At 43.4% G+C, this 26695-nt stretch overlaps 1 protein-coding gene across 3 annotated transcripts in view; it reads right to left on the reverse strand.

Moving 5' to 3' along the window:
- Positions 1–7462: 7462 nt before the first annotated feature.
- LOC109514819 (fidgetin) overlaps positions 7463–26695 on the reverse strand; it is a 60889-nt gene continuing 41656 nt past the window's right edge. For all 3 annotated transcript variants that reach the window (XM_019868218.1, XM_019868216.1, XM_019868217.1), the window contains one exon: positions 7463–12819. In XM_019868218.1, coding sequence (XP_019723777.1) covers positions 10583–12819 — 2237 coding nt within the window. In that variant the 3' untranslated portion in view covers positions 7463–10582. The remainder of the gene's footprint in view (positions 12820–26695) is intronic.

Below are 26695 nucleotides of genomic sequence, written 5' to 3' on the forward strand. Positions count from 1 at the left end.
GAGATGGACAAAAAAAGTACATTTTTCTTTATAGTTCATATTCCACAAACGCAATATGACTCGGAATGCCGTGTTTAGGCGAATGGGCCACGCAGAACATGAACATTTCCGTCCGATTTCCTCCTAAATTCTCCCGAGAACAGGTTGAACAGTGTATTAGGATAACCCAGTGATGTATATTACGGGGTCACCCATGGAATATATGAAGGAGACAAGGCAGATAATGAGATTTCCCGGATCTAATCAACCTTTTAAATACCTGAAGAGGCGCCGCGGTGCGTCAATGGCCTCAATAACAAGTCTCAATTTGTCCCAAACATCATTCGATGGTCTCATCGACTTCTCTCCCCTCGCCAACACGCCGCCTGTGTTTTCACCCGCAACGCTAACGCAAGCCGGAATTACGCTTGTCCGTATGGTTTGTTAGCACTCGAGAGATAAAACTTTACATGTTGCTCCCAATTAGCACGGCAGTGACCATGCGCCGTCTTCCCGTGCGCTGCTTTTTCTTCTGAAGAGGGCCAATTTATGTGAAGACTCGTGAGAATGTGAGAAGGGAGGGGAGATATGGACTTGAGAGATAGCGTGTGTGTGCGTGTGTGTGTGAGAGCGCGAGAACCGGGGAGTGAACGGCGGCGATAGAAGGAGGGAGGAAAAAAAAAAAAAGGCAGAATGGCGATGGCTTAAGCCTCCATTCTGAGCGGAGAGACAGGTCCTATTAACATTTAACAGCATTTGTGCAACTTGGTGCCGAGGTTATGATGCAAATGAGGAGAAATTAAAAGTGGCCAGAGGTTTGTCATTGATGGATTGCAGGCTGGCAGCGCTCGCACTTCCTAGTGTCCATCAGAAGAGATTACTGTGTAATTAAACCTTATTTCTGGATTCTCCGGCGCATAATTACTTGGTGAATGTAACCGTCATCTAAAAGCGGCGGCGGGGGGAAAAAAAAATGCTTTAGCATTTAGCGGAGCAGTCACTAGTGCGGCTTGTGTCAGATATAGCCATCAGACGGAGCAAAAGAACTGTCACTTTTAATAAGAGGAAAAACATTAAATGAAACAGTATGCTTATTATGGGGGGGGGGGGCAGTGGGGGGAATTAGGCTTTAAAAGTCCTTTTCTGCTATTTGCATAATTTATGCCCCCGCCACCCCGTCATTCACACGCGAGGCTGCGAGCTTTGGACAATTTCCCCTCGCATTTAAATAGATTGCACATTTAAGGCTACTTAAGGAAAATTATCACTTTGCATATTTTAATTGTTACGAAGGAAGTGATTTGAGAGAGGTCTGTGGCTCATCCTCTTGAGCCATGCGGTTTTGCGAAGCCGTCTGATTTGGCCGCTCGGCGCTGCAGCTTGCCAGATAACCTCCGAGTTCACGCGCAACCACTCCAGTTTCATCAGAATGCAAATGAAGCATAGACCGCCGCGCCGTACGGATCTTTGATATTTACAAAATAGCCACTAATAACTCCGCCGTAATTTGTTCGACTCAACTTTACTTTTCTCTTATCGCTCCCGATTCGCTCTTCGAGTCCGATAGCTCTTGTTTTTTTTTTTTAAAAAAGGGGCATGCTCACCTTTCCGAGGAGCATGTGTCCTTTCTGGATGCGCAGACATGCCGGTATCGATAAAAAAAAAAAAAATACAAAATAATAATAATAATAACAATAAAATACAAATCAGTCATTTGCAAAGATGTCAGTCTGAAAACAATATCAATAACACAAGCCCGATAGCAAGATGCAACAGTATAGGTTAGCATCTCTGTTCTGTGACGATGCATCTTAAAAATGCTACGCTAAAGTAACCCAAATGCAAGAAGCAACGCTGGGACGGAGCCAAAGCCGGGGTTTTTTTTCTACCTAGCGCATTTGCTTGAGGATAGTAGACAACAGGTGAGCGTAAAATATATATATTTTTTTACCTGTTAGATGTATTTGCCTAAAGTATCGCTATCAGATTGGTATCACCCAAAATCGCTAATTTGTGCCTCTCGCTAGCTCACCGACGTCTGAGCGATCGTTTGCGATCAATCTCACATTCTAAACCGCCATTCGAGATTAGCAAAACTAGCTAACGGCTGCATTGCAAAACTAGATTGAAAACAATCAATGGTGTACTTACCTTTCAGGTGCCACAGGTGAACGTCTTTATTCTTCTCGTTTTATTATGGAAATGGGGCACAGAGCAGCAGGGTGAGAGGCGCAGCACCTTTTTTTTTTTCCTGATACCGTCATTTGTATCAAAACAAATGACAATGACATCATTTTGTGCAACGGGGCACATTTGCCATACAACCTGGCTCACTTTTAATGAATGTGATTTTTAAAAAATATATATATTTTTTTTCAAGGGTAACTTGCCTAAAATACTGTATTTAGCCAGATACTTGCTTCTTTGTTCAGTAAATGCCAGCCTGTAGCGTGGTGCATGAGATCAGTTAACACACACACACACACACACACACACACACACACACACACACACACACACACACACACACAGAGAAAAAGCGCGCACACACACACGCACACACACACACGCACACACACACACAGAACAAAAAACCCCCAACTCATTATGATGTCTTAATTAACATGACATAACATTTAAAGAGCTGCACGTTTTTATGTCTTGGACTGAAATATCATTATTGACTCGCCTCCCGCGGACCGTACTGACACTGTGTTTTTCATTCAAAGGATAAAGTCATAAAAGCATAATTGGGAAATCTTTTAAGTGGCTTTAAACAACATTTATAGGTGCTGTGGTTAGGGTGGTTAAAAGTGTAAAACTGAAATTAGTCTCCTGCATTACTGCAAATATGATCCAGCTGTATATGGCAAATATTGGATTAAAAAAAAAATTTTTTTTTTAGATTTACAATGTTATATTATGTCGGTTATTTGTTCACACAAATACAGAAGTGCCTTGAGATGCGAGTTGAAGTTGTTCTTTGACACGCCCTAACTTAAAACACTCAGTACCCTTTGAAATGAATGGCAATGTCATTAATCCGTTCCAGCACCCCTCCCCCCCAAAAAAAATCGCCAGTTTTTTTCTTCCCTTGTAAGATTAAATACTAAAGGACAGCAGAGTAAAAAGTCAAATGTTTTGCCTGTCAAAAAAGTTACCAAAAACTACCACTTTTTTTTTTTTGTTGTTCTTTGACACGCCCTAACTTAAAACACTCAGTACCCTTTGAAATGAATGGCAATGTCATTAATCCGTTCCAGCACCCCTCCCCCCCAAAAAAAATCGCCAGTTTTTTTCTTCCCTTGTAAGATTAAATACTAAAGGACAGCAGAGTAAAAAGTCAAATGTTTTGCCTGTCAAAAAAGTTACCAAAAACTACCACTTTTTTTTTTTTAATTTATCGGCCGATTAATCAGTTATCAAAGTTTTATTCTGTCAAACAATTTAACAGGTATCTGCCCCCCCCAAAAAAAAAATTCCATATTGGTCGTGCCCTAATCATAATGCAATGCACCAATGCAATGCATTTAAAAAAAATAAATAAATAAAAAAAAGCCTCAGAATGAAAATGCAATGCAAATTTGACTCCTTGAGCGCCCATACGATTTGGTTTAAAATTTAACAGTCAAATGTTTTGCCTGTAAAAAAAAAAGTTACCAAAAACTACCACATTTTAAAAAAATGAATCGGCGGATTAATCAGAAAAAAAAAGCCTCAGAATGCAAATGTAATGCAAATTTGATTCCTTGAGCGCCCATACGATTTGGTTTAAAATTTAAAAAAAAAAAGCATCAGATGTTCAGGAAAAAAAATGAGACATTTTTATTTAGTATTTCAAAAGCCCCGATAAAATTATAATACATTTAAAATCACTGTACTATGGCAATACATACACACGTATAAACATGTATGTGGTGCTTTCGATGTACTGTAGGCCGTAAGCAAATAGGTACAGCTATGTGCAAGTTCACTGGACCGTACATGGAGAAGAAAAGTCCAAACGTGTCCCCCTCCATGTACACTTGGAAAATACGTAAATTGGCACACCGATATACACTGACATGACAAGAGCTCACATTGAATTGTATTTTTTTTTCCCCGGTGGGGGGGATATGCATCTTTCACTCCAACAGGTTTTTTGTGGGGCATGAATCCGATTCCGCTTTCTTTACTCCATCAACTTTTTGCCCCTCGTATGATTTGCAGTCGTCAGTGTAAATTAAAAAAAAACAGTCTTTACGAGGTAGACTGTTCAGTTTTAAGGGCCCATCCCCCCCCCCCAACAAATTCCTGACAATACCCATGAAAAAAAAAAAGACATACATACTACATCTACAACATGTAGCGATATGAGGTAGAAATGCAGATAAAGAAATATTAACCGGCTGCAACTATGTCACCGTAACGCACGGAAAAGGCAAAAAAAATATGAAGTGAGCGAAGAAAAAGAAAGAAAGAAAGAAAAGCAAACAAAAAGAACAAGCGGTGAGGATTGATGTGCTTATCAAAGATTCTGCTCAAGTATCGGCGGTGACCACGGGCCCTCCTCGGCGCGTCACCCTTAATAATGAATGACAAATTATAAATCGAGCATTGACAGCGGGTGAGAAATTTGAATAAATGTGCAACGGATCTGAATGTTCCCCGTTTGAGAAGCGATAACAATTAAAGCCACACAAACGCGACTCCTTAGCCTTGTGCCGTACTTGAGAAATAGTTGCCCTTTTTTTTTTTGAAATCTCTTTTTTTTGGGTGATTTTTACACGTCTTTTTTAGCATACGTCTCTCTGTACGTTCTTGAAGCTTTTTTGTCTCGGGAACACATGGGGAGCTGTGCTTTCGAATGGCACTTAGGGCTTCTTTTCATATCAAACCTTTCAGTCATGTATGAAAACCAAGATTGGACTGAAGTTACGGTAAATGCAAGCAAATATTTCCCGTACCTTCACATGAAATGAAACAATGCCAGATGAGAGTGTAAGGATTATAAAAGTGTCCATTTCAAAATATCTCCACAGCTGTTTTAACCCTTTCGGGGACAGCGTCCACTATAGTGGACATCTTGTAATGTGATCAGGTTACAGGTTATCATTATTCATCATATCATTATCATTATTGGTGCATGAATGAGTTCAGCTTTCGCAGAGTCCCAAAGGGGAAAAAAAAACAAAAACTGTTTTACTTTGGCCTCACTCAAGAAAAGTGCAAATACTTATCACATTGGACTTTTTTTCAATTAGTTTTTACTACAAAGAGGAATTCGAGCTGCAGAAAAAACACAAATGCATCCTCCGATGTGAATCGTGTCTTCAATAGGAGAACAAAAATTTTTATCAAGTCAAAATCTTACGAGTGGGAAATTTCAATCGAAATGTAACAATGTACTTTTTCTTTGCAATGCATCTTTAATCACACTGGTCAAATTTTTTTCTTCTTTTTTTTGTGTAGTCAGAGATTTTTCTCGATCAATTTTTTTCCAAATCTGCCCTCGTTTTTTTTTTTCCCCTTGCACATTCGGTTTTCATAATAATACAATAACGCTATTATTTGTGAATTGAGGGTTGGATTCGGCAACAGGTGGATTATGACTTATTATTATATTTGTCTGAAGCGTCATAGCTATAATATGACGCATGGTATACTGTAATGCGTACTGCACAAGCTTTTATTGGCCAAATCGAAGAAGGAAAAAAAAGATCTCAAAATCCTGAAATCAGCATCAAAAATATGCTGAGGGACGCATAAAGGCAGTTCTGATTAAAATTAGCTGCTGACCAGTGCTTTAGCAGTAGTAGTAGTAGTGGTAAAATACACAAACATCACGATTTTTTTCAACTGTTTACGAAAATGTTATGTAGGTATCTATTTTGATATGATGGAAGCCAATCAACTTTGGAAAGAGTGTGGCTTCTTTTTAAAACGAGTCATGAAGAAAGACACATTCTATTCGGGTGAAAGGAGAAAAAAAACCCCGTAAAAAAACAACAAAAAAATCCAAAAAAAAAAAAACAAGCCCATGATTTGCCAACTTGATCAAAGAAGGCATCGAGATGCAAACACCTTCTGGACTATTTTGTGCCTTTCACAACGCGTCTTTCACCACCCAATGCACAATAAAACTACAAATGCTATCGCTAGCTTTGTCGCTCGCGATAGTACGCGGTGATCTCGCCACACACGCTTATGAGATCCAATACAAAATCCCGTAAAAAGCAATCCTGGGTTGGATACCATTTCACTCAACACGCTTTGAATATTTTTCCGACAACCTCCTTCAAAGCGGAGCTCTTGTATTGAATCTCACGAGTGGAGTAAATGCCGCGGCACGGTAGCGGAGCTAAATCACTGCTTACCGTAAATAGTAAGATAAAAAAAAAAAACACAACAGGACCTCTTTGAAAACAAGTTTAGTGCAACAGAACAACAGTGCTATCTACTTCAGTGCCTTTTTTTTTTTTTTTTCCCCAATCACTGTGCTAGCGTTTGGTGCCGTTTCAGGCCAGAGGACATCATACATTCAAATGTGCCAAACTCACTTGTCAGACGCGCGCTTTCTTTTACCCGCCCCAGAACCTTGTTTGGATTATGTAGCGATTAATGACAACAAACAGGTATAAATAAACGTCTAAAAATAACACTTTGTCACATCTTGCCACTTGCCCTCAAGTCAAAGGAGTGCCACTCAACTCATGGATGTTACAGTTATAGACCCAGACAGTGTCGCAGCACGTCTTCCATAAACATTCGCTTTTTTTATTTATTTTTTTTCTTTTCAAAGTAACGAAGCTGTGTTTAAAGTGGAAATAGATCGACAATGTGTGATATCGAGATGAGTGTATATTGGGAGCAAGCATTATCGGTGGTATTCCCCTTTTGGAGTTTTTGGTGAGTTATTAAATTGTAAAGCCCATATACGGTGGATAGAAAAAAAAAAATAACACCCATGTTGAAATGCCAGGTTTTTGTGATTAAAAAGAAAAAAAGATAAATCATTTCAAAATGTCTTACAGCGTAAACGTATACAACCCAAGTTTTTGAAAGGGGACTAAAAATGAACAACGGAAATAATGCGTGTGTACAACTGAGCACAAAATCTCCCCAAAACGTGAGGAAATGTGATTTGGTCGGATAAAACCGAGGTTGATGTTTTTTGGCCCTTATTGAAAATGCTCACATCACACCAACATTGACAGGTGGGGTGGCAGGGATGAATGAGCTCTTCCAAATAGCAAGTCAAACTTCGACTAGATTGCTTTCGAGTGGGCAAAAAAGTAGGCATGGGCTGACCTTCCAAAAAAAAAAAAAAAAAATTATGTTTGAGTGAATTTTTTTTTTTCCATTAAACACAAATTTATTTTTAAACAAAAAAGAGAATATTTAGTACAGAAGAAACGTGTATCGTGATCGCATTAGATAAATAAATAAAAACATTCTTCTGCTTTAATTCTTCAGTGGCCATAATTGGTGTTTTTTTTTTTTGGAAGAGACTCGTAGGTTACTTATGTTGTCTTTGGGGCTAACTAGTACCTGCTGGCACATTTTTTGGAGGGACATTAATCAGAGCAGAAAGGGATCTGTTTTTGAAGTATCTTGTCTTGCTCCCTCCCTCCTCCTCTTCCATTTTGTGCAGAGAAAGAGGAGAAAAAAAAAAGTTGACTCGTTTACTCAACTCCGCAAGCTACAAATCATTTTGTGCTCTGCTTCGCCGTCCCCTCCAAAAAAACGAAAAGAGCTCAATACCGATGACCGCCCTTATTAGCCGTTATTGAAACCTTGACTTTTTAAAAACTACGGTAAATCATCAAACCGGTAATCAGTCCATGCCTCCCCAAAAAAGGCAGGAAAAGTCGACTTGAACAACTAAAATTCATTTGTGTTTAAGCAGAGGCCACGTGAATTGATGGCGAGTGTGTGTTGACTTCCATCTAACAAGAATGTGGTCGGTGAATTCTGAACCCTGCCACATTGCAGATATCAGAGGGTGTGCACACTTGTGCAACCACATTATCTCAGTCCTTGATTTTCACCCCCCCTCTCGAATGTTCGAAACACACCAAAAGCGTCACAAAAACTTGGCATTTGAACTGGCGCGTGTCGACTTTTTCTATCCGCTGTATTCTGCACAGACACCCCCCAAAAAATCGGAAAAAAATAAAGATAGAAACACCGGCGTTCTTTTAAAATATTTGCTGCTGTCACACCTTTGTATTTGAGACGATAACGAACAAACGGAGGTAGAAAAGCAACCGAGGGGATACATAATCCTTCGCTTTCATTAATGATAAAACAGCAGCAGGATGGAATGAAATGGCTCCGGGCAATTTTTTTTTCCCCCTCGCTCAACCCCAAGATGTTTGTCTGCGCCGTTTTTTTCACATTCTACACGCCGCTCGACGCGAGATGTACAGCTGAGCCTCCAAATGGGGCGACTCAAAAGAGCAGAATCGCCGGGTAGGATTTTCGGTGTGATAGCGCCTTGAAAATCATTTCGGAATTAGCCGCGGGCAACCATTCAAGATAAATAACGCTTCCGTTCTTCTTCAAAGGCAAATCTCTAATCATAAATACGATGTTTCATTTCAAGGAAACATCCCTCACCCCCCCCCCCCAAAAAATCCGATTACTATTTGTCTCGCAAATAGATCAAAAATGAAATATATACATTCATTGGAGAAACCTTTGCTGAGGTATTGTAGCCGTGTCGCGTTGTTTGATACAATTTCAAATCAAAGTCTTTTTTTTTTTTTTTGGCGCGCGGTGTCGGAAACATACAATTAAGCCCCCAAATGATTCATACCCTTGCAAAACGTTACCGTGAAGTGAATTCGTATTTTCGGGAGAGGCTATCTTTTAGCTGGAAATGAGACAAGAAAGTTGTACGAGACTGATTGATGAAAACAGTCGACTGTTGAAAAAGGAAAGATATGGGCGATCTTATCATCACATATTGAAGAGAACGAGATCTCTCACATGTACATTCTCAAGGATCCTGTTCACGTCGAGAAAAATTGACCGATTATTAGCTATTTTAACATCGCTGGCAAAAAAAAAAAAAAAAAATCTGATTGTTTTATTTTTTCATCACATTAGAATATAAGACAATGACATTCTAACATCCTGCCGCTGCCCCCCCCCACCCCCACAAAATCGCCAAAAATCGGACTATTTTTTTCTCTGTTGTAAAGTAAAACAAAAGGACGGAGTATTTTAAAACTGGCAATTGTTCTTGCTGTAACTCATATCATTGTTGTAAGCATCAAAAGACCAAAAAAAAATGTTAGTTTATCCATTCGACATTTTTAAAGCTAATCGGATTTGTAATTAATCGGTTACCGGACTCACTTTCTGCTAACTATCGTAATCACCATCGGTCCCCCCAAAAAATCTGTTTTGCTCAGGCTCTACATTTTAATCAACTTGATTTTGATGTTGAGGAGTTGAGGTTTTTTTTTGCGTTCTTCTTTGCCCCATTTTCCGCTAAAAGATCGTTGACGTCGAGGGCCCGAGACGATGAATCAAATAACTCAAAAAGCGAAAATATCGGAAATAATAAGAGCCACCAGGAAAAAAAAAAACAAGTGCGTAAAAGGCAGAGAATATCCAACTTTTACGGCCAAAAAGAAGAAAAGGGGAAAAGGGTATGAAGAATATCGCGCTTAACTGTACTTGATGACGATGCTATCGTCACTTTCCTGAGTATTGAAAGTAAAAAAAAAAAAAAAAAATGAAATTGGATGGTCTAATTTTACATGGCGGTCAAACACTGTGAATTACAACTAACAACAATTACATCGTAATTTATTGGTTAAAGTGAAGCCACGTTGTGAAATCATATTCACCCTTTAAGTCGTATCTACAATTGGAGGAGCAAAAAAATAAAAAAATAAAAAAATCACCTTGCTAGAATCTTACTGGACCAACATGAGTATGCAGAGTATGACTATGTCAATGGTTTAGGTAATTTTCTTTTTTGTCCCCCCCCCCCATAACTAAATGATTTACACATACAAAATATGCCAGAAAACTGAGCTGAAAGCTTCTGCCCGTAAAATTGAATTTAGCTTAAAACAACTGTTCACAAAGAGCACACAACAGACGGCTGTTCTAAGGGAAAAGAGAAAGCAGGGGGGGTTGTCTCATTTTCAAGCTTTTTTTTTTTAAACTGTTTTTTTTTTGTTTGTTTTTTTAAACGCTCTATTAGCACAGGTCACCGATGAAGGTTGTGAGGCAAAAAAGAAAACTTAAAACAGCACCACCTCAGGCACTTGATAGCAACTAAATCTCAAAATCAGCAGTACGGTATAGTCATATATATGATGTGTGTGTGTGTGGGTGCGTGTGTATGTGTTTGTGTGTGTGTATATACAAAAACAAGAAGGAGGGTCGCCGGATATTCCTTCACAAGTCTTTTCGTGAGCACGTAACTCCTGCCATGTGCCGATTTATCGAATCGCGGCTTGGTCCGTTTTCATCTAAAGCCCTCCATGACCCCGTCAAGCGTGTCCGCGTTTGTGATTCTTCCAGCCCCCCCACCCCTTGCGCGATTACGTGACCACCCGAACGCTTTTTCGGAAATCACGGCGGAAGCGTCTCATCGATCTCATTGGCTGCACCCAAACATTTTATTCCATTCGGTGTACGTGTCGAGTTCTTTTTGCGATATGCTGGGCTGGAATTTACAAAAGACATTGTCAAAGTCTTGAAAAGAAACCGCTCTCATTTGTCTCGGGTGGAGACTCGACAGGTCGGAAGCGGGAACGCCGTGGAGCGCGCCCACCGCGGCCTCTTGACAAAGCTGAACCACATCCAGTCCGGAAAAACCTTCTGTCCTCTGAACCAGTAATGACATCTCTTTGTCGCTAAGACAGTAGTTGTGCGGGGAGAGCACTTGGTTGATTATCTGGTGCCGCGCCGTTCCGTCGGGTAAGGGGATGAGCAAGCGTTTGGTAAAGTACCTCCGTAGGGACTCCGGGATCTCTTCGGGTTTACTGGTGGAGCAGACCACCAGAACGTGGTCGTCGGCAGAGGACAAAATACCATCGAGCTGCATGAGGAGCTCGGCCTTCAGCCGGCTCACCGGACTGTCCTCGCTGAGCTGGGCCGACAGGAGGAGGTCCACCTCGCTGATGAACACCAGCGCCGGTTGGCGAGAGCGGGCCACCACGAAAGAGGCCTGGATGATTTTGTCTCCCTCGACCAGCCACTTGGTGACCAGCGCGGAGCTGCTCAGTCGCAAGAAGGCGGCCCCCAGCTGGCTGGCCATGCAGCGGGCCATCAGCGTTCTGCCCGTTCCCTGAGGTCCAAACAAAAGAAGGTTGCGAGGTAAGGCGTGAAGTCCGCTGAACATGTCGGGTCTCAAAATGGGCCAGAGGATCTCCTCCTTGATGGCCGCCTTGGCCATCTCCAGCCCGGCGATGTCGCTCCAATCCACCGGAGGGCACTGCTGAAGGATCTCCGCCGTCACCAAGTCCACCAGGTTGGGGTCGCTGTTCTTCAGTTGCTCCTCCGCGGCGAGGATGGACGAGGTAGGCGGACCGACATCGGGACCCGTGAGGGAATGAGGCAGGTGCTGTCTGTGCTCTTCGCTTTGCTCGCTCAAAATCGGGGAGCCAAACTTGCCGTAGGTCTCGCCGGCTCGGAGATCGTCCACGGAGCTTTTGGACGATCCGAAGGACGGCGGGGTCAGAGCCCCGCCGGAGTGGATGCCGAACTTTCGTTGCTGATCGGAGGAGATGGCCTGTTTGGTGGTCTTGAACGCCAACGAGGAGGCCTCGGCGTTTCTGTCAAAGCCGTTGCCCCGGTTGGAGTCTGAAACGCTGCTGTCCGCCAGTCTGTACATGGGACTCTGAGAAGAGCGCTGCTGGTTGTAGTTGAAGTCGGCGTAGCTCGAGTCCACTTCGCCGTGTCCGCTCATGTAGAAAGCCTTTCGTTTTAACGAGTTGGATGTGCTGCCGTTCAAGGGCGCCGGGGCAATCGGCGTATGATTGTGGGACTGGTAGGTGTAGCCGGGCAGAGTGGAAGGGGGGATGGGAGTGGGCGCCGCGATCCCGGACGGCAGATAAGCGGAAGGCGGGGGCGCTCCCCCCGGGCTATAACCGGGGCCCACGGCCGTTTGAGGGGGATACCCTGTCGGCGGATAATTGTAGTTGGGGAGGTTTGGAGACGCGCCATTGTAGCTCGGCACTAAGGCGGGGGGAGGCGGCGGCGGCGGGGGCTGCAGGAGCCCGGCGCTGTGCAAAGGAGACGGATGCGGGGAAGGGAGGGCCGGGGTGGTCTGGCCGCTGTAGCTGGAATGCAGGTAGGAGCCGTTGTAGCCGGCGCTGTATTCCTGAGAGGGAAGGCTCGAGTGGAGAGTCGTGGCCGCGTGGCTCCCGCAGTTACTGCTGGAATAGCTCGGCTCCGACAAGCTGCTCGCCACCCCCGGGGAGCTGCCGATGCTGGCTGACGCATCTGTAGGGGGTAGGGCAGCTGTCATTCCAGCTTTGCTCACAGATATAACATCTGGAGCACAGTTCATCGGGTAAATCCCCTCCTGCCAAGGCTCATTCTCCGACTTGCGTCCGTTCAGGAGTCCGGCGCCGCCTTCCGAGTAGGAACACAGGAGCGCTCTTTCGTTCGGGCCTTCGAGGATCCCGGAGTACTTCTCGGCGTACTTCTTGAGCAGGTTGGAGGCGGTGAGCGCGGAGATATCATCATTGGCCCAGGCGTACTGGTACGTTCGTTGCAAGTGTCCCCGGTAGGCCTCGACTTTGTGCGCTGGAGAGCGGGTGGTGGATGAGATGTCAAAGTGTTGTTCGGCCCATTGTGTGTGCTCTGGGGTCCACTGCATCTTTAGACCTGGGTGTTACGCATAAGGGAAACAGATGTCAACATTCCATACCTGTCAACCTCAGCTAATAGCTGCCCTTATAAATGATTACCATTCCCCTTACAAAGCAACAAAAACGGCTTACCGCGCCTGCGCACGTCATGCTTTATCGATCCTACCGTACGTAGCGATGAAAAAAAATATACGATTGAGGATTACTTTTGCTGGTTTGCCGTGACAATAGTAGCGATCGACGACGGCATTGTCGTTGGCTACCAGCAGGTGAGATGATCTGGATTTGAGACAAAATGGTCTTTGTGAGATCGGTTCACAATTTATTTATTTTTTCCCCGTATAAAAGTTGTAATACGCCGTACATGATTTGAAATGATTAAAAAAACTCTTATAAAATACGGGGAAAACGTATACGTTGACAGGTATGGCATTCGCAAGGATGAGCGATGAACTGAACCTGAAAAAAACGATGGACTTTTTTTTACCTTTTACACGACTTGGACATATAACGTACTTTAACATAGGGTTTAACTGCCCCATTGAAGTTGCGGCAAAGGGTTAAATACTGGCGGCTTGGCGATGCGCTCGTGTCCCACGCGGGCCACAAACGACGCGACAGAAAGACAACACGCATTGATGAGGGTGTGTGAGACACAGCGCTGCGCTGTAATCCACCCGACGCGAGGCGGAATGACACAGACGGACGCGGCGGGTCAGTCCATAATCCAACTCTCATCTGAAGCATTCGGAGACAGTTTCAAATCTGCTTGGAGGAGCGCAGCAAAGCAATCTTCCTTGGCAGCGCTCCGTTGCTTTCATCACACAAACCCCTCAGCCCAGCAGGAATTACATCCACATCAAGTCTGCCCACTGCTTCTCATCCAGAGCGAGGGAGGGGGAGAGGGAAGGTGGGGGAGGGGGGGGGAGACGAGGGGGAGAAAAAAAAAGAAAAAAATACACATGCTTGACTGCGAGCGTCTCCCGGCCTATTCGGCCTTGGTTAGCCTACGATTTATACCCTCAAAGAATGTTTAATAGACAGCTGCTCAAAACGGGCAACGGCCGGACGCGTCCGAGCAGACGTTTTCTTCCCTGCGCGTGATTACCGCGCCTCGGCCGAGCAGGTATTGCGGCGCCACTTCCTAGCGTCGCGTTCTTTTTCACGTGATTTAAGAAGCGCCGGGCAGCTGCGGCGGCAGGCGCGCGCCAAGCGCCGTTATTGTTCTGCAAAGAATAACGGATGATTCCCTTCGCCGTCTGACTCCATCTCCATCATAGGCCCACCCACCACACCAGGAGCTAATTAGCGGGATTACGCTGCGCTAATTGTGTTAATTTACAAGGTTTTAGTCAAAGAGATCCATGCTATGCCTTACATGCTTGTCAACCATCCAAGCTAATGATGAAGGGGGGGGGGGAGGAAAAGCCCAAGGCAAAAAAAAAAAAAAAACAACCCTGGCAGACAAATTTAGCCACCAGCGACTGAGGAGGACAAACGTTCAAAGACACACAATACCGGGTCTGCAAATAACAATTTTTTTTTTTTTTATCATCAATTATTCTGCCGATGAATCGACACATCTGATTTAAAAGAAAAACATGTTTTATTTTCCATCTGTTTATTCAAAATCAGGACAATCTCTAAAAATGACTTGAACGAAGGTTCAGTTTATAGTTTGGTCCGTAATATGTAAAAGAAAATGATGAGCATCGTGCTTGGAAAAAAAAAAAAGTCTGCTTTCATGGAGGACGACAGAAATTAAATATTTACCTTCAGACAATTTTAAATTAAACAAGGTCTCGAAGTGATTAACTGATTTTCAAAAGTAATTATTTATTTTGACAATCAGTTGTCAATTAATCATTGCACCTCTCGTAATATCACAAAAGAATATGGGAGCAAAGGTGGTTGACGAAAATTGCTTGGATAAAAAAAACAAAAAAAAACAGCCAACTTATTTTTGCAGAGATTGAAGCAAAAGTATGGATTTGCATCAAGTTAAACAAATACAATAGCCATAAACTGTGGCAATTTACTGTGGGCCATAGCTATATCCACCGTATTTTCCGCACTATAAGGCGCTTGGGAGTATAAGGCGCACCTTCAACGAACGGCCCATTTTAAAACAGTTTTCATATAAAGGGCGCACCGCGTTATCAGGCACACAAAATAGAAGCTACAATAGTGGCTGCGGTTGCGTTGTGCATCCACTAGATGGAGCTATGCTAAAGGGAATACAATACAATGTAGTTTTACTTCTATACAATCACAATCGCTGCAGCTGGAACAAAACGCTTTACAGAACATTTAAAATACTACCTCCACGAAATCGGAATATCGATCCATCTATAAGGTGCATCGGATTATAAAGCGGGCTGTTGGCTTTTGTAGACAACTGAATGCTTTTAGGTGCGCCTTATAGTGTGGAAAATACGGTCATGAAGCAAAATGAATATGGAACATTTCAATCATAAACTTGTTCAAGTTAATTGAGTGAGAAATGCCACAAAGAGCTATGCACAAAATGTGACATTGCTCCACAATTTGATTCGGGCAACGGCTTGTTACATACTTGTCTTCAAATAAAGTCGGTTGAAAACGTAGCGCATTCGTTTTCCAGCAATGTCCTCCGACCCGCTCAGTATCGTTGGCCTCCAAAGCCTCCAGATTGCAACACTTCTGCCATCATCCACTCGAAGTAAACGCTCGCACCGGTTTTGGGCCAATTCTGAATGTCGCAACGGAAACCGCGCGCATTGCCGTCGATGTAAATATTATGTTCTCGGCTGTCTTGATAGGTTTGGAGTGTTTATCTCAACAAAGGTTGTCACCGGGATAACTACATCTCAATAATTATTGCCTTTTTTTTTTTTTCCTGATGGTTTCCAATATTCTCCCACAGATGAGGCGGAATTGTGCCCGTGGCAAGCGGCGCTCCGCGAAACGAGAGTCTCAGCGATGGATTTGGTCAAAATTGTTCATTGACACTCGAGCCACATTTCGTCAATAGCAAAATTGCAATGGGGAAGGGGGGTGGGGGTGCTTATGGAGTGCGATTCCTCTGTTATTGATAATGGCTTCTGAACAATGTGCCCACTTAAGGCAATCAAAGAGGTGCTACTTGCAAAGTGTACTTGTCATCCGCGAGCATCCAGTTCCGCTGCATAATGAACCATCCAAGATGATTACCCGAAGCCGCGGCGACGCCGCCGCCAACGCTCTCCGTGTACGACGCGAGCGCAACACAAAGGATTTGGATTTGCGGAGCGAGATGACATCTTATATTGAATGGCATGGAAAATAAGATTTCACATCCGGGTGCAATGGGCGAGATGACTTAATGAACGACTTTGCTGTTATTAATCAAGTCGACTATTTTTCAAGACAATGCGATTATGTGTCGTTCATAAAAGGCTACGGACCGTAAATGCAGAGCTTGACACACTTCTAGACTCTTTCTGCAATATTCCAAATGGAGTGTGTGTGTGTGTGTGTGTGTGTGTGTGTGTGTGTGTGTGTGTGTGTGTGTGTGTGTGTGTGTGCGCGCGGGGGGGGGGGGGGGGGGCGTGTCCAGGTGGTTTAATAAACGAAATATGGTCACATCGTTTCGACGTTTACCCGTACCGAGGCAGTACCTCGGGCAGCGGTGTCCAAACAATGGCCCGCCGTCCATTTTTAAGCGGCCCATGGCATGTACTAAAAATGACATCTGCCACCAGTGCATTTGTTTTATATGCGCTGCCGAGCTTTTTTAAAAATATGCATGGATGCAAATGAACTATTTACAGTCACGCAAGCGAGGTTTGGTTTCTCTTCATAACACTGCAGTGAATAAAAACGAATCATTTTTACAACCAACCAACCAAATAAATAAATAAATAAATGAATGTTTTCCTCCACTCTCTTTGCTCTGTGTCGATGTCCAAAGTGTGAACATCTCACATGAATGATTGCCTAAAATGTTGCGACAGAATGCTCCCGTTTTGGACAAACCCGACATGGGGCTGTGGTAAATAAATAAATAAACAACCACTGATTTAGGGCGGCCCGGTGGACCAGCGGTTAGCGCATCGATCTCACAGTGCAGAGGTCGTGGGTTCGATCCCGGCTCCGGTCTCCCTGTGTGGAGTTTGCATGTTCTCACACACCGGGCCTGCTTGGGTTTTCTCCGGGTACTCTGGTTTCCTCCCACATTCCAAAAACATGCATGGCAGGCTGATTGAACACTCCAAATTGTCCCTTGGTGTGAGTGTGAGTGCGGATGGTTGTTCGTCTCTGTGTGCCCTGCGATTGGCTGGCAACCGGTTCAGGGTGTCCCCTGCCTACTGCCCGAAGACGGCTGGGATAGGCTCCAGCACCCCCCGCGACCCTTGTGAGGATAAAGCGGATCGGAAAATGGATGGATGGATGGATAATCACTGATTTATTTCCTAAACAACGTAGCTCAATATGCTTCAACATGCTGTAATTAAAAGGACAACAATGTTCAAGCTAATTAAAAAAAAAATCTTGCTAAAATTACAAAAAAGACCATACGGTGGAAGAACAATATTTTCAAAAATGTGATTTTTAATAAGACGTGGACAGACCCTTTTCGGCACATTTGGAATATTATTCATTATGATTTAAAAAAAAAAAAAAAAGATACCAGCAAATCGGGGGGCTGTAATATACGCAAGTACAGAGAAAAAAAATGTTTTTTTAAGGGTGATTTCAGAGCGGGGGATGTATTTTTCACGGGTACGTGTCACTCACGGGATTTCACGAGCCATTTTGATGTCGCTGGTCGTCCGCATGGACTCTCAAATTCAACAGCCACAGGTTCCTTTGTTTTATGTGAGCAGCTATAATTAGATTCAACTTGTGGAATGATTGCAGATAGCCCGAGGCTACAAGATCACATTCCGCTGATCAGCCCGCATCAAACGCAGCCTTTGTTAGCCCATCCTGGTTGACAATTTTAAGCTTTCAAATCACCATTTTTATTTTTTCCAAGAAGGTGTACATATTGATTTACCGGCATTTCCCCCTCATCGCAGGACCAAAACCAAAGTGCAGCTTCACCGCAAAAAAGGTGCAGATACGTCATACCAAAACACACACCGGTGGGTCAAAACAGGCATTTGACACTGTGATGACACGCCGACGTGCGACGCTACGCCGTTTAATTTCGGGTTCAGTGATCAGCTGGGATAAAACAGAAATGTTGACCTTTTTTAGGGGAACTATTAATCTGGACGCCGGCACTGTTTTTTAAGCAAACAAGAACGGGCCTCCACTCTGTCCATCCAATTTCCCAGTGTGTAAATTGGACCGCCGCTTGGACAATTCTCTATTCATTACAGTGCGGCTGAAAGGAAGCACCGAGGTGGTGGCGCCGTTTTCTTTTCCTCTTTCTCCGTGTGTGTGCATGTGTGTGTGTGTGTGTGTGTGTGTGTGTGTGTGTGTGTGTGTGTGTGTGTGTGTGGAAGAGAGAAAGAGAGAGAGAGCGCATAAAGAGCTGGACGTTCCTTCCTCTGTTTTTGGCTTGGGGCGAGGGGGGGGAGGGAGCATTGAGGGAGATGGGGGGGAGGGAAAGCTGTCATAATTGAAACGTGGCCTAATCAGAGTCATTACCATTTTTACCAATTTGCACCACCCAAGATGCTTATTAGGTAACTGTGTTTAATAAGCGCCTCTTTAGAAAACTAACTGTAATGAGCTCTTTAAAGTCAGACTGGAGCGTGATTATGCACTGGAAGCCAAAGCAGGGGGAAAAAATATATAAATAAATAAAATAAAATAAAAAAATAAACAGTCCACATTTAGTGGCGCACAATGTCATTATTAAGCCGCACAAACTCTGGACTTCCCGGAGCACAATCGAGGCAGCAGACACGCTGAGAAGTATTTCTAATTACGGATCATTACAATCCTTGGATATTCATCTCTGGATGTAAACATAATTACGAGAGCTTTTTGCTTTTTATTCCGCGCACACGGGCCACACTTGACAGGCGTGCAAATATTGCCGACAGACCGTAATTACATCGATGGTTAAAAACAAGCTCCTATTCATATTTACTGGAGAGATTCGAGGAAAGGGGGGAAGGGGGGGTTGAAAGCATTCTGATACAGGGTGAAAACGCTATAATCAGTTTCTCATTCATGCCACATATTAAGTTAAGACTGCTTCAACTTGACGGCGAGCTCCATGAAGCGGTCGTTGCAATCTTTAGATAGCAGGGTGCCATTTAACCCCTCATTTGGAAAAGAGACGTCTCCTTCGTGGCGAGAATTAGCACGCCTACTGTGCGTAAATTTCACAGTCTGACCGCCGCGCTGATGAATGACGAAACGCTATCAAGCGCATTGATCCTAAAGGGCCGCCCGTATCGAGACATCGAAGCAAAATGACTACAATGACATCAGCTTGGGAAAAAAAAATAAATCACTGTCCAGACCTAATGGGCAACACAATGGCTCCATTCGTGAGATTCAGAACAATATGATTGCAGAATAAATGTTACTAGAGCAAGAAAAATAAAACAAATAAATTTTAAAAAAAATCTGATTTGCATTCATTTTTAATCACTGTCATGTAAATCAAAATCAAGTATGTTATGGGCATACATTGTGTTTGTTTTCTTATTCTAAGAACCTAGAGATGCAACAATTAAATCATTAATCAACCACGAATCAATGATCAAATTCATCAATCATTGTTTTAATAACACTGGTCAACAAAGGTTTGCCCTTTTTTTTTTTTTAGTCAACTTTCCTTGATGAATGTTTTGCGCTGATTCCGAATCTGCCCTCGTTTTCTTTTCTGGATCACATCTGGTTTTCATTATATCAACAATAATATTAATATTAATAATAATAATAAAAACAAACTATGGAAGAGTGTAATATATTTAGTCATACTGATGAATTAAGGTTTAGATTCCGCAACAGGTGCAAATTTCCGTCTTCGCAGTTACAAAATGACAAGACATGGTAAAAATCGGTATTGCGCAAGCTTATAGAGGTCAAACTTAAAAAGAAAAAAAAAAAAAGAATATTTCTCACCCCCCCCCAAAAAAAAGTAACGACATTTTCGAAATCTGCTTTTGTTTTGGTAAACAATGACCAAACATTTTTGCCAATTTATGTTTCCGCTCTCTCAATGTAACATTTTTGAATCAGGCAATGGAAATTAAAATGATCGATTATGAATGAGTGCTGCACCACGAATGAATCGAGACGGGCTCACAAGCATCGTCGCTGGCTGCGCGCAAGTCGTGCACTCCATTTTATCTCACTCGCTTCAAGATACGAGGACTCAACAATCGATTCCACACAACAGCAGCCAGTCAGTCTGTGACATGAGCTCTGACATTTGAAGAGCGGTTTATTTTAACTACATACCAACCATTTCCCCAAAAAAAAAAAAAAAAAAAAAAAATGAGAGGAGAAAAGATCTTGAATTCAACCATGCATCAAAACGATATGAAAATCTTTGAAAATGTGCAGTGAGACACACTCGGCATGGCACCGTTGCGGGCTGCCATTTTGCTGTCTAAAAAGGAAGATCGGCGGCGATGGCAAGTTGAGCTCCGTCCACCTTGACCTCAGCTCTGACTCCACCTAAGGGCAACGACGTTTCTCTCCTCCCGGCGTCGAAAAACATGTGCGGAACATTCAGGGCGATTCTCCCAAGCCATGCAAATCACATTCATCGATTCAAAACCCGCCGTCTCACCCCATCAAGGAAATGTCGTCATTTGCCCACTTCTAGTTTCAAGTCATAGCAATACAGAGCAGTCTCAATTTGACAGACATGTCGACAAAACGACTCAATTTTGCCCACAGAATGAACCAGGTTTTGGTTGAACGGAACAGTTTTAAGACCCTTGCTCATATACTGTAACTGTGACGAACAGGCCGAGTCCCCCGCCCCGTGCGGGTCTCTTGAGTACGCTCTCTGAAAAGCCGTCGGACGTGTCTGATGTAACCTTGCTTACGGCACTCGCATTTCATCAGTAGTAATTATCATCCGAAGCCCAAAGCCGTCCGTTCACCAAAGCAACCACAATGGCAGCTGAGCTCATAGAGGGCAACTTGTTATGTGATGGCCGTACGCTTGTCGTAGGACGGGAAAATCGCGGCCGTCGCAAAGGTTGACATATTCCGGAGCTGTGCTTTAAAATTCACGCCTCTCCATGAAAAAGAATCGCCCCGATTAAAATTCAAACAGAAAGTTACAATCAGGAAACGCTTTTTCTCCCCCCACTTGTGAAGTGTCACGTGCTTTTCGGCGTGAGCGAACGCTTGTCCAAACGACGACATGTCTGATCATTTCAGCCTGCAGCCAAGTATGTACAACTCGTAAAAGTAGTGTTGGCATGGAGGCAACCATTAACACAACATGACATGAGTCCTGGCTGGTTCGCAGCTAAAGTAACTGATCCATGGTCACCATAGCAACAGAACTTTTTTTCTTGTTTTTTTTTCTTGTTTTTTTTTTTAACTCACCACTACTCACCGACATGGTATTGAAGCTGTTTATTTTGAGTAAAATCAACCCAATGTGACATTGATGGCCGTTACTCATCACTCCTCATGAAAGTTGGTTGCTAAGGTTGAGTAAACAATTTAATGTGTCTGTGCTATAAAAGATTTATGATGAGAGTGACAAGCGATGCATGTCATTATTTTAATTGGGGGGGAAAAATACATCAGAAATTCTACCTGAATAGTCACTGATAATATTTGTATCTCAAGTCATCCATTCCGCCATTGAAATGAATGAGAATGCAATGAATCTGCCCCAGTACTCCAAAAACCACCACTAAAAACTGTGTAACATGTTTGTAATACAAATAACACTACAGTATTGTACTTTAAAAAAATATAGTTATAAAATCATTCAATAGAATTCATGTGTTTGTGTATCGTGATCATTCAATCAACATTGTGCTGCTCATTCTGGTGTGTGCATCCTGGCCACCAGAGGCAGTATAACACAAAGACGTCCTACACGTCGATTTGAAGACGAAACACAGAAAAAGACTAACGCATTCAAGCTGTCGTTTTTCTGACTAACGTTTGCGTTTGTCGGTAGCTCATCGATGGCGATTTGGATTGCGTTAGCAATAAGCTAGCACACTTGATATGGTTAAAGGCGTACCGTTTCTGTTTTATGCTTTGTTGTCAATAAAAACAATTTCAAACTTTAAAAGTGAAGTTGGAGTGGCAATAAATAGCTTGACACAAAGACTGAATCTTTATTGATTTATTTATTTGTGGGGGTTTTTTTCCTGAAGAGTTGGTGTGCCAAAATTCTACTGTTCGTGATAAAAGCTGCCACGATTGCTAAAATAAGATAGAAAGGCTGAACAATATTTTAAAATTATATCATCCACCGCCTCAATATTGCGATTGCGATTTCATATGCAATTACTTTTTCACATTTCTCTTGTTTTATATTTTTAACCAACAAAAGCAATAAATTAACCTTAATATATCTAAAACATTATCAGGCATATATAAATGTGTTGGCCTTGTAGGTCTTCACGCTAAAATAAAACAAATGAAGCGTGCGTGACATGAATCTGAAAGACGGATCATTTCTCGATGTCAATGAATTAACTTTCTCAGCAGTGTGACTGACATTAAAGTCTTTCATGCGTTCACAACAGCTTTCTACCAAACAAGTGTGGCGTAAACATGAGACAGTCATGTCAGATGACAACAAGAATGCAAACAAATCTGTGGCTTTATCACTTCAACGGTTCTTCTTCAGCACGGAAATGATCGAGACATGATATGAATACTTCAATCAATGTACATTTATATCAAAATGAAGCCGACCAACCGACTGAAATGAAGCAGAGCTTGCTTTTTTTTTATTGTGTGTGTGTGTGTGTGGGGCGGTTGTTGTTTCAATTCTATTCCATGTTTACTTTTTCTGATTCCCCACTGCCACCCCACTGTCCACAACCTCCTGGTGGTCTCTGGGGTCTCCAGTACGAGCATCCCCTCAATGCTTGACGTTCCACCGTATAAAATCTAAACGCCTTCCTCAAGATGACAATATAATCAATCGGATCCAAGCTGAACAAATCAACACCTTCGTACATAAAACCACAGGAGCCTTTTTACATTTAATATAAATTTCAATTCTCTGGAGAATTCCCCGGATATTTTTACACCCCCGTGAGGTTTCTTAGGTGGAGGTAAAAGGTTCTGTCTAATGGCTGAGGGTGGGGGGGACGCGTATTTCTCAATTTTCCCGTTAATACCGTAAATCAGGAGGTTGAGAGAGTCGGTGAGCTGTCATTTCTCAGTTTCAGTGATGCTCATTAAAGCATGACTCTCGGGGCCAAGAGGCCCCCGAGGCTACGTCTCCCATTACAACCCTCAATGCGGCTAAATCCACACAAATGCTCAAAAGAACAGCCCTTGACACACAAGTTCACCCGACGCAAGTGCAAGACAATTGGAGGAGGCAGGCCTGCGAATGTTCTGTGGCGCATGCTTACGGATGACAACGAAAAACGGCACGTCGGTTAAGACAAAGCAGCCGTTGCAGTCAAGAAGTCGGGGGGGTGCAGAAGAAGCATTCATTCATTTTTCCGATCGGCTAAATCCTCACAAGGGTCGCGGGGGGTGCTGGAGCCTATCCCAGCAGTCATCGGGCAGTAGGCGGGGGACACCCTGAACCGGTTGCCAGCCAATCGCAGGGCACGCAGAGACGAACAACTATCCACGCTCACACTCACACCAAGGGGCAATTTGGAGTGTTCAATCAGCCTGCCATGCATGTTTTTGGAATGTGGGAGGAAACCGGAGTACACGGAGAAAACCCACACAGGCCCGGGGAGAACATGCAGCGTCCACACAGGGAGGCTGGACCGGCGATTGAACCCACGACCTCTGCATTGTGAGGTCGACGCGCTAACCAATGGGCCGCCCACAGAAGAAGCAATCATTTTTATTTCATTTTTTGTAGACTTCTGTGGCTAATCTGCCTCTCAAGGGGTTCCACACTCACACAAGGGGTGACAACACACTCCGACAGAAGTGAGGTGCATCGTGACCTTGCAACATGACGCGTCATTGACCAAATTCGACTCACTAACCTCCTTATTCCCAAATGTCCTGTTATCCCTAAAACAAACAAACAAACAAACAAAAAATCAAGGATGCTAAATGTAAACAGCAGCGGGGTGGGAAAAGAGCATCGGATGGGATTTTCCGGCGTTCTGTTCTATTTAGCAAGTGCTGACGTTTACTGTAATGAAGCAGTTTAATGGCAGCAGGAGGCAGTGGCATGTGTACAAAGCAACAGGGCCAAGCCTCATTGGAAACGAACAGGTTATCTTATTCACTGATCCCATTCGCAACCATTACTTTTTATAGCCGCGTTAACCTGGTTAGGATAGCGCCGTAGCGCATTGTAAAGGAAGCTCATCCTTCACGGTGTGATCACGGGGCGTGCGTTGGCCTGATATATAAAAGAAGAAAAAAAAAAAGAGCGTTTTCACGGCCTCTCCTATTACCTCAACCTTCATGTTTGGACGGTGGACTTTATAGGCATTGAAGGATTGTAAGGGCTGGACGGGAGAGCTTCATTCACAGTAGCGCCGTTTGATATGTCCGCCGAGGCGTTCGCACGGCGGCAAGCAAGTAAGAAATAAATATAACATGGCACTATCGAAAAGCGACAAAATAAAAGAGGATGTTTACCAGGAAGCGCGAGCAGCTTTTTGCGGCCAAAACGATCGGAAACATTTCACGTCTCAAAGAAGGTCGCTTGTCGGAGGCGCGGGCAGGACAAAAGGTGAAATGAGACAACCGAGGCAATCTTAGATCAATATGACATGGGCGTCCCTCTGCTAGATTTCTCATAAACTTGCTGCAGAGAAGTCGGGAAACCAAAAAAAAATGTCAACTTCCTCACGGAACGGACAGTTGCGGCGAGCTCTTCCGAATCGTTACGAAACATTTCCTTCGTCCGAATTTGATATTCAAACTGTCCCAAGCACTCAAACAATATTTGGACGAATCTGGAAAACAGATTTGGTTTGAGCCACTTAATCGGCCATGTTGCAAGTCCGCCCGTGGACCTTGTGTGCATTTTCATGACTGAGAGAGAGAGAGAGAGAAAGGCTTTGAAAGCCAGCTCCAAGCGTTAATTAGAATTATCTGTCCAACAACGAGAAGAAAGGATGGTGGGCGCCAATCTTCAAAGAGCAGAATTGAAATGAGAGAAGGAAGGGGAGGTTGCCAGGAAAATGATGCCCGAGCATGTCTTGAAGGCTATGAATAGAGGGAATTGTTCACCTGTGTCAAATACGAAACGAGTGGGAGGTAAGGCACCAAGTCTCTCAAACAATAAATGTTGTTTTCACAATTCCGTAATGATCAGAACTAAAATTCATTCGGCATAGGGCAGCAGCAGCGCTCCACCCGATTCGATTTTTGGTCATACTTTCGATTGCCGTGACGTGTCTTTGGAGGCAGGTCTTGTCGATGACTTTTCCACCTCAAACGCTAACCAGACTACCGAACTAAATGCAGTCCGAGGGTCTGCAATTTTTGGGGTTAGCGTTAGCCTCTGTTTTTGTCCACTCTGGTCGAATGTGAATTAATATGCGGTTGCCGGAGGTTTGCTGAAGAAATCGAGGATGAAGAGAATTCGAATTAAGTGCTTATAATGAAGTTCAGCTCAGGCTTTATGAGTCCCCAAACGTATTATTGACTGCGATTTCAAAAATGTCCTGACATTTTTTTTTTCTAGCACATCAAGTTTTTGCGATATTTTCATTTTCTGTTTTAGAAATGATCGCACAACACGGATTCGACCATGTCATTTAAAGCGATGACTTTTCAGGAAAAAGAAATCCACCTGTTGCTGTCCTGACGAAAATTTGATGTGCGAGCCAAAAAAAAAGTTTTTTTAAAAATGTGGTCACATTTTTGACTGATGTTACTTTTTCCTCATGTGCAAATTTTTACCAAACACAAGCAATACATTCCATATGTTACAGTAAACAATCAGCCTGACTAGACATGAAGTGTTTTGTTCTTACGGGTTAGGCTCCTGCCAAAATAAATGCAAAGAAACCATACATGAACATGAAATTCAGTCGACTCATCGACTTCAATCCGAGTCATTCCCTGACTTCGACTTGCAGGCTTCGAAGCATTCACGACAACAACTTGACAACTTTCAACCAAACAAGCGCGGCGGCATCAACATACATCAGACGAAGTCATTGATTGGATTACAAAAATGAAATAAAAACAAATATCCATTTGCAGGCGTTTCCATTTGAAAATTGCTTTTCACCACAGCGCGACGTCGATCTGAATACGATTAACCGCTCAACCCGAGGACGAATCTACGTAAAAGGTCCTAGCGGGCAGACGGTTGAAAAGAATCTTCCCGTGGCTGAGGTGAGCTCCCTTGATGAGGTGTGAAAAGCTGCCGGTGAAGAATATCGTAATATCCCGGTCCACTTTGAACGGGGCAATTTGCGCGGTCTCGCTCATTTCGGGTATGCGTGTAATAACAATATTCAACTGGGAACATTGCGAGTTTCAATCACTGGAGGTCAACTGCACTACACAAGCAGATTCCATACGCGCGGTCCCGTGGCCATCGAGGTCTGGAATCTACCTCCCTCCTGGCTGGGTGACGTTGCATGTTCTATTTCGAGACCGAGGGTTGAAGTAAGGCTGCGGGGAGTGTAACACTGACCCGCGTGACCTGTGGCCTAGAAAAGCTGCCTGAAGCGCAACAAAACTCCTTGCCCATTTGCGGCTAGCCTTTTCAAAGCCAAAAAAAAAAAAAAAAGAGCTCTTGCGCAGAGAATGTCTTTTCTTGCCAAATGATTTGCATCCTTTTTTTTTTTTTTTTT

The sequence above is a fragment of the Hippocampus comes genome, unplaced genomic scaffold (genome assembly GCF_001891065.2).
Source record: "Hippocampus comes isolate QL1 unplaced genomic scaffold, H_comes_QL1_v1.1 scaffold133, whole genome shotgun sequence".
NCBI classification, from domain to species: Eukaryota; Metazoa; Chordata; class Actinopteri; order Syngnathiformes; family Syngnathidae; genus Hippocampus; species Hippocampus comes.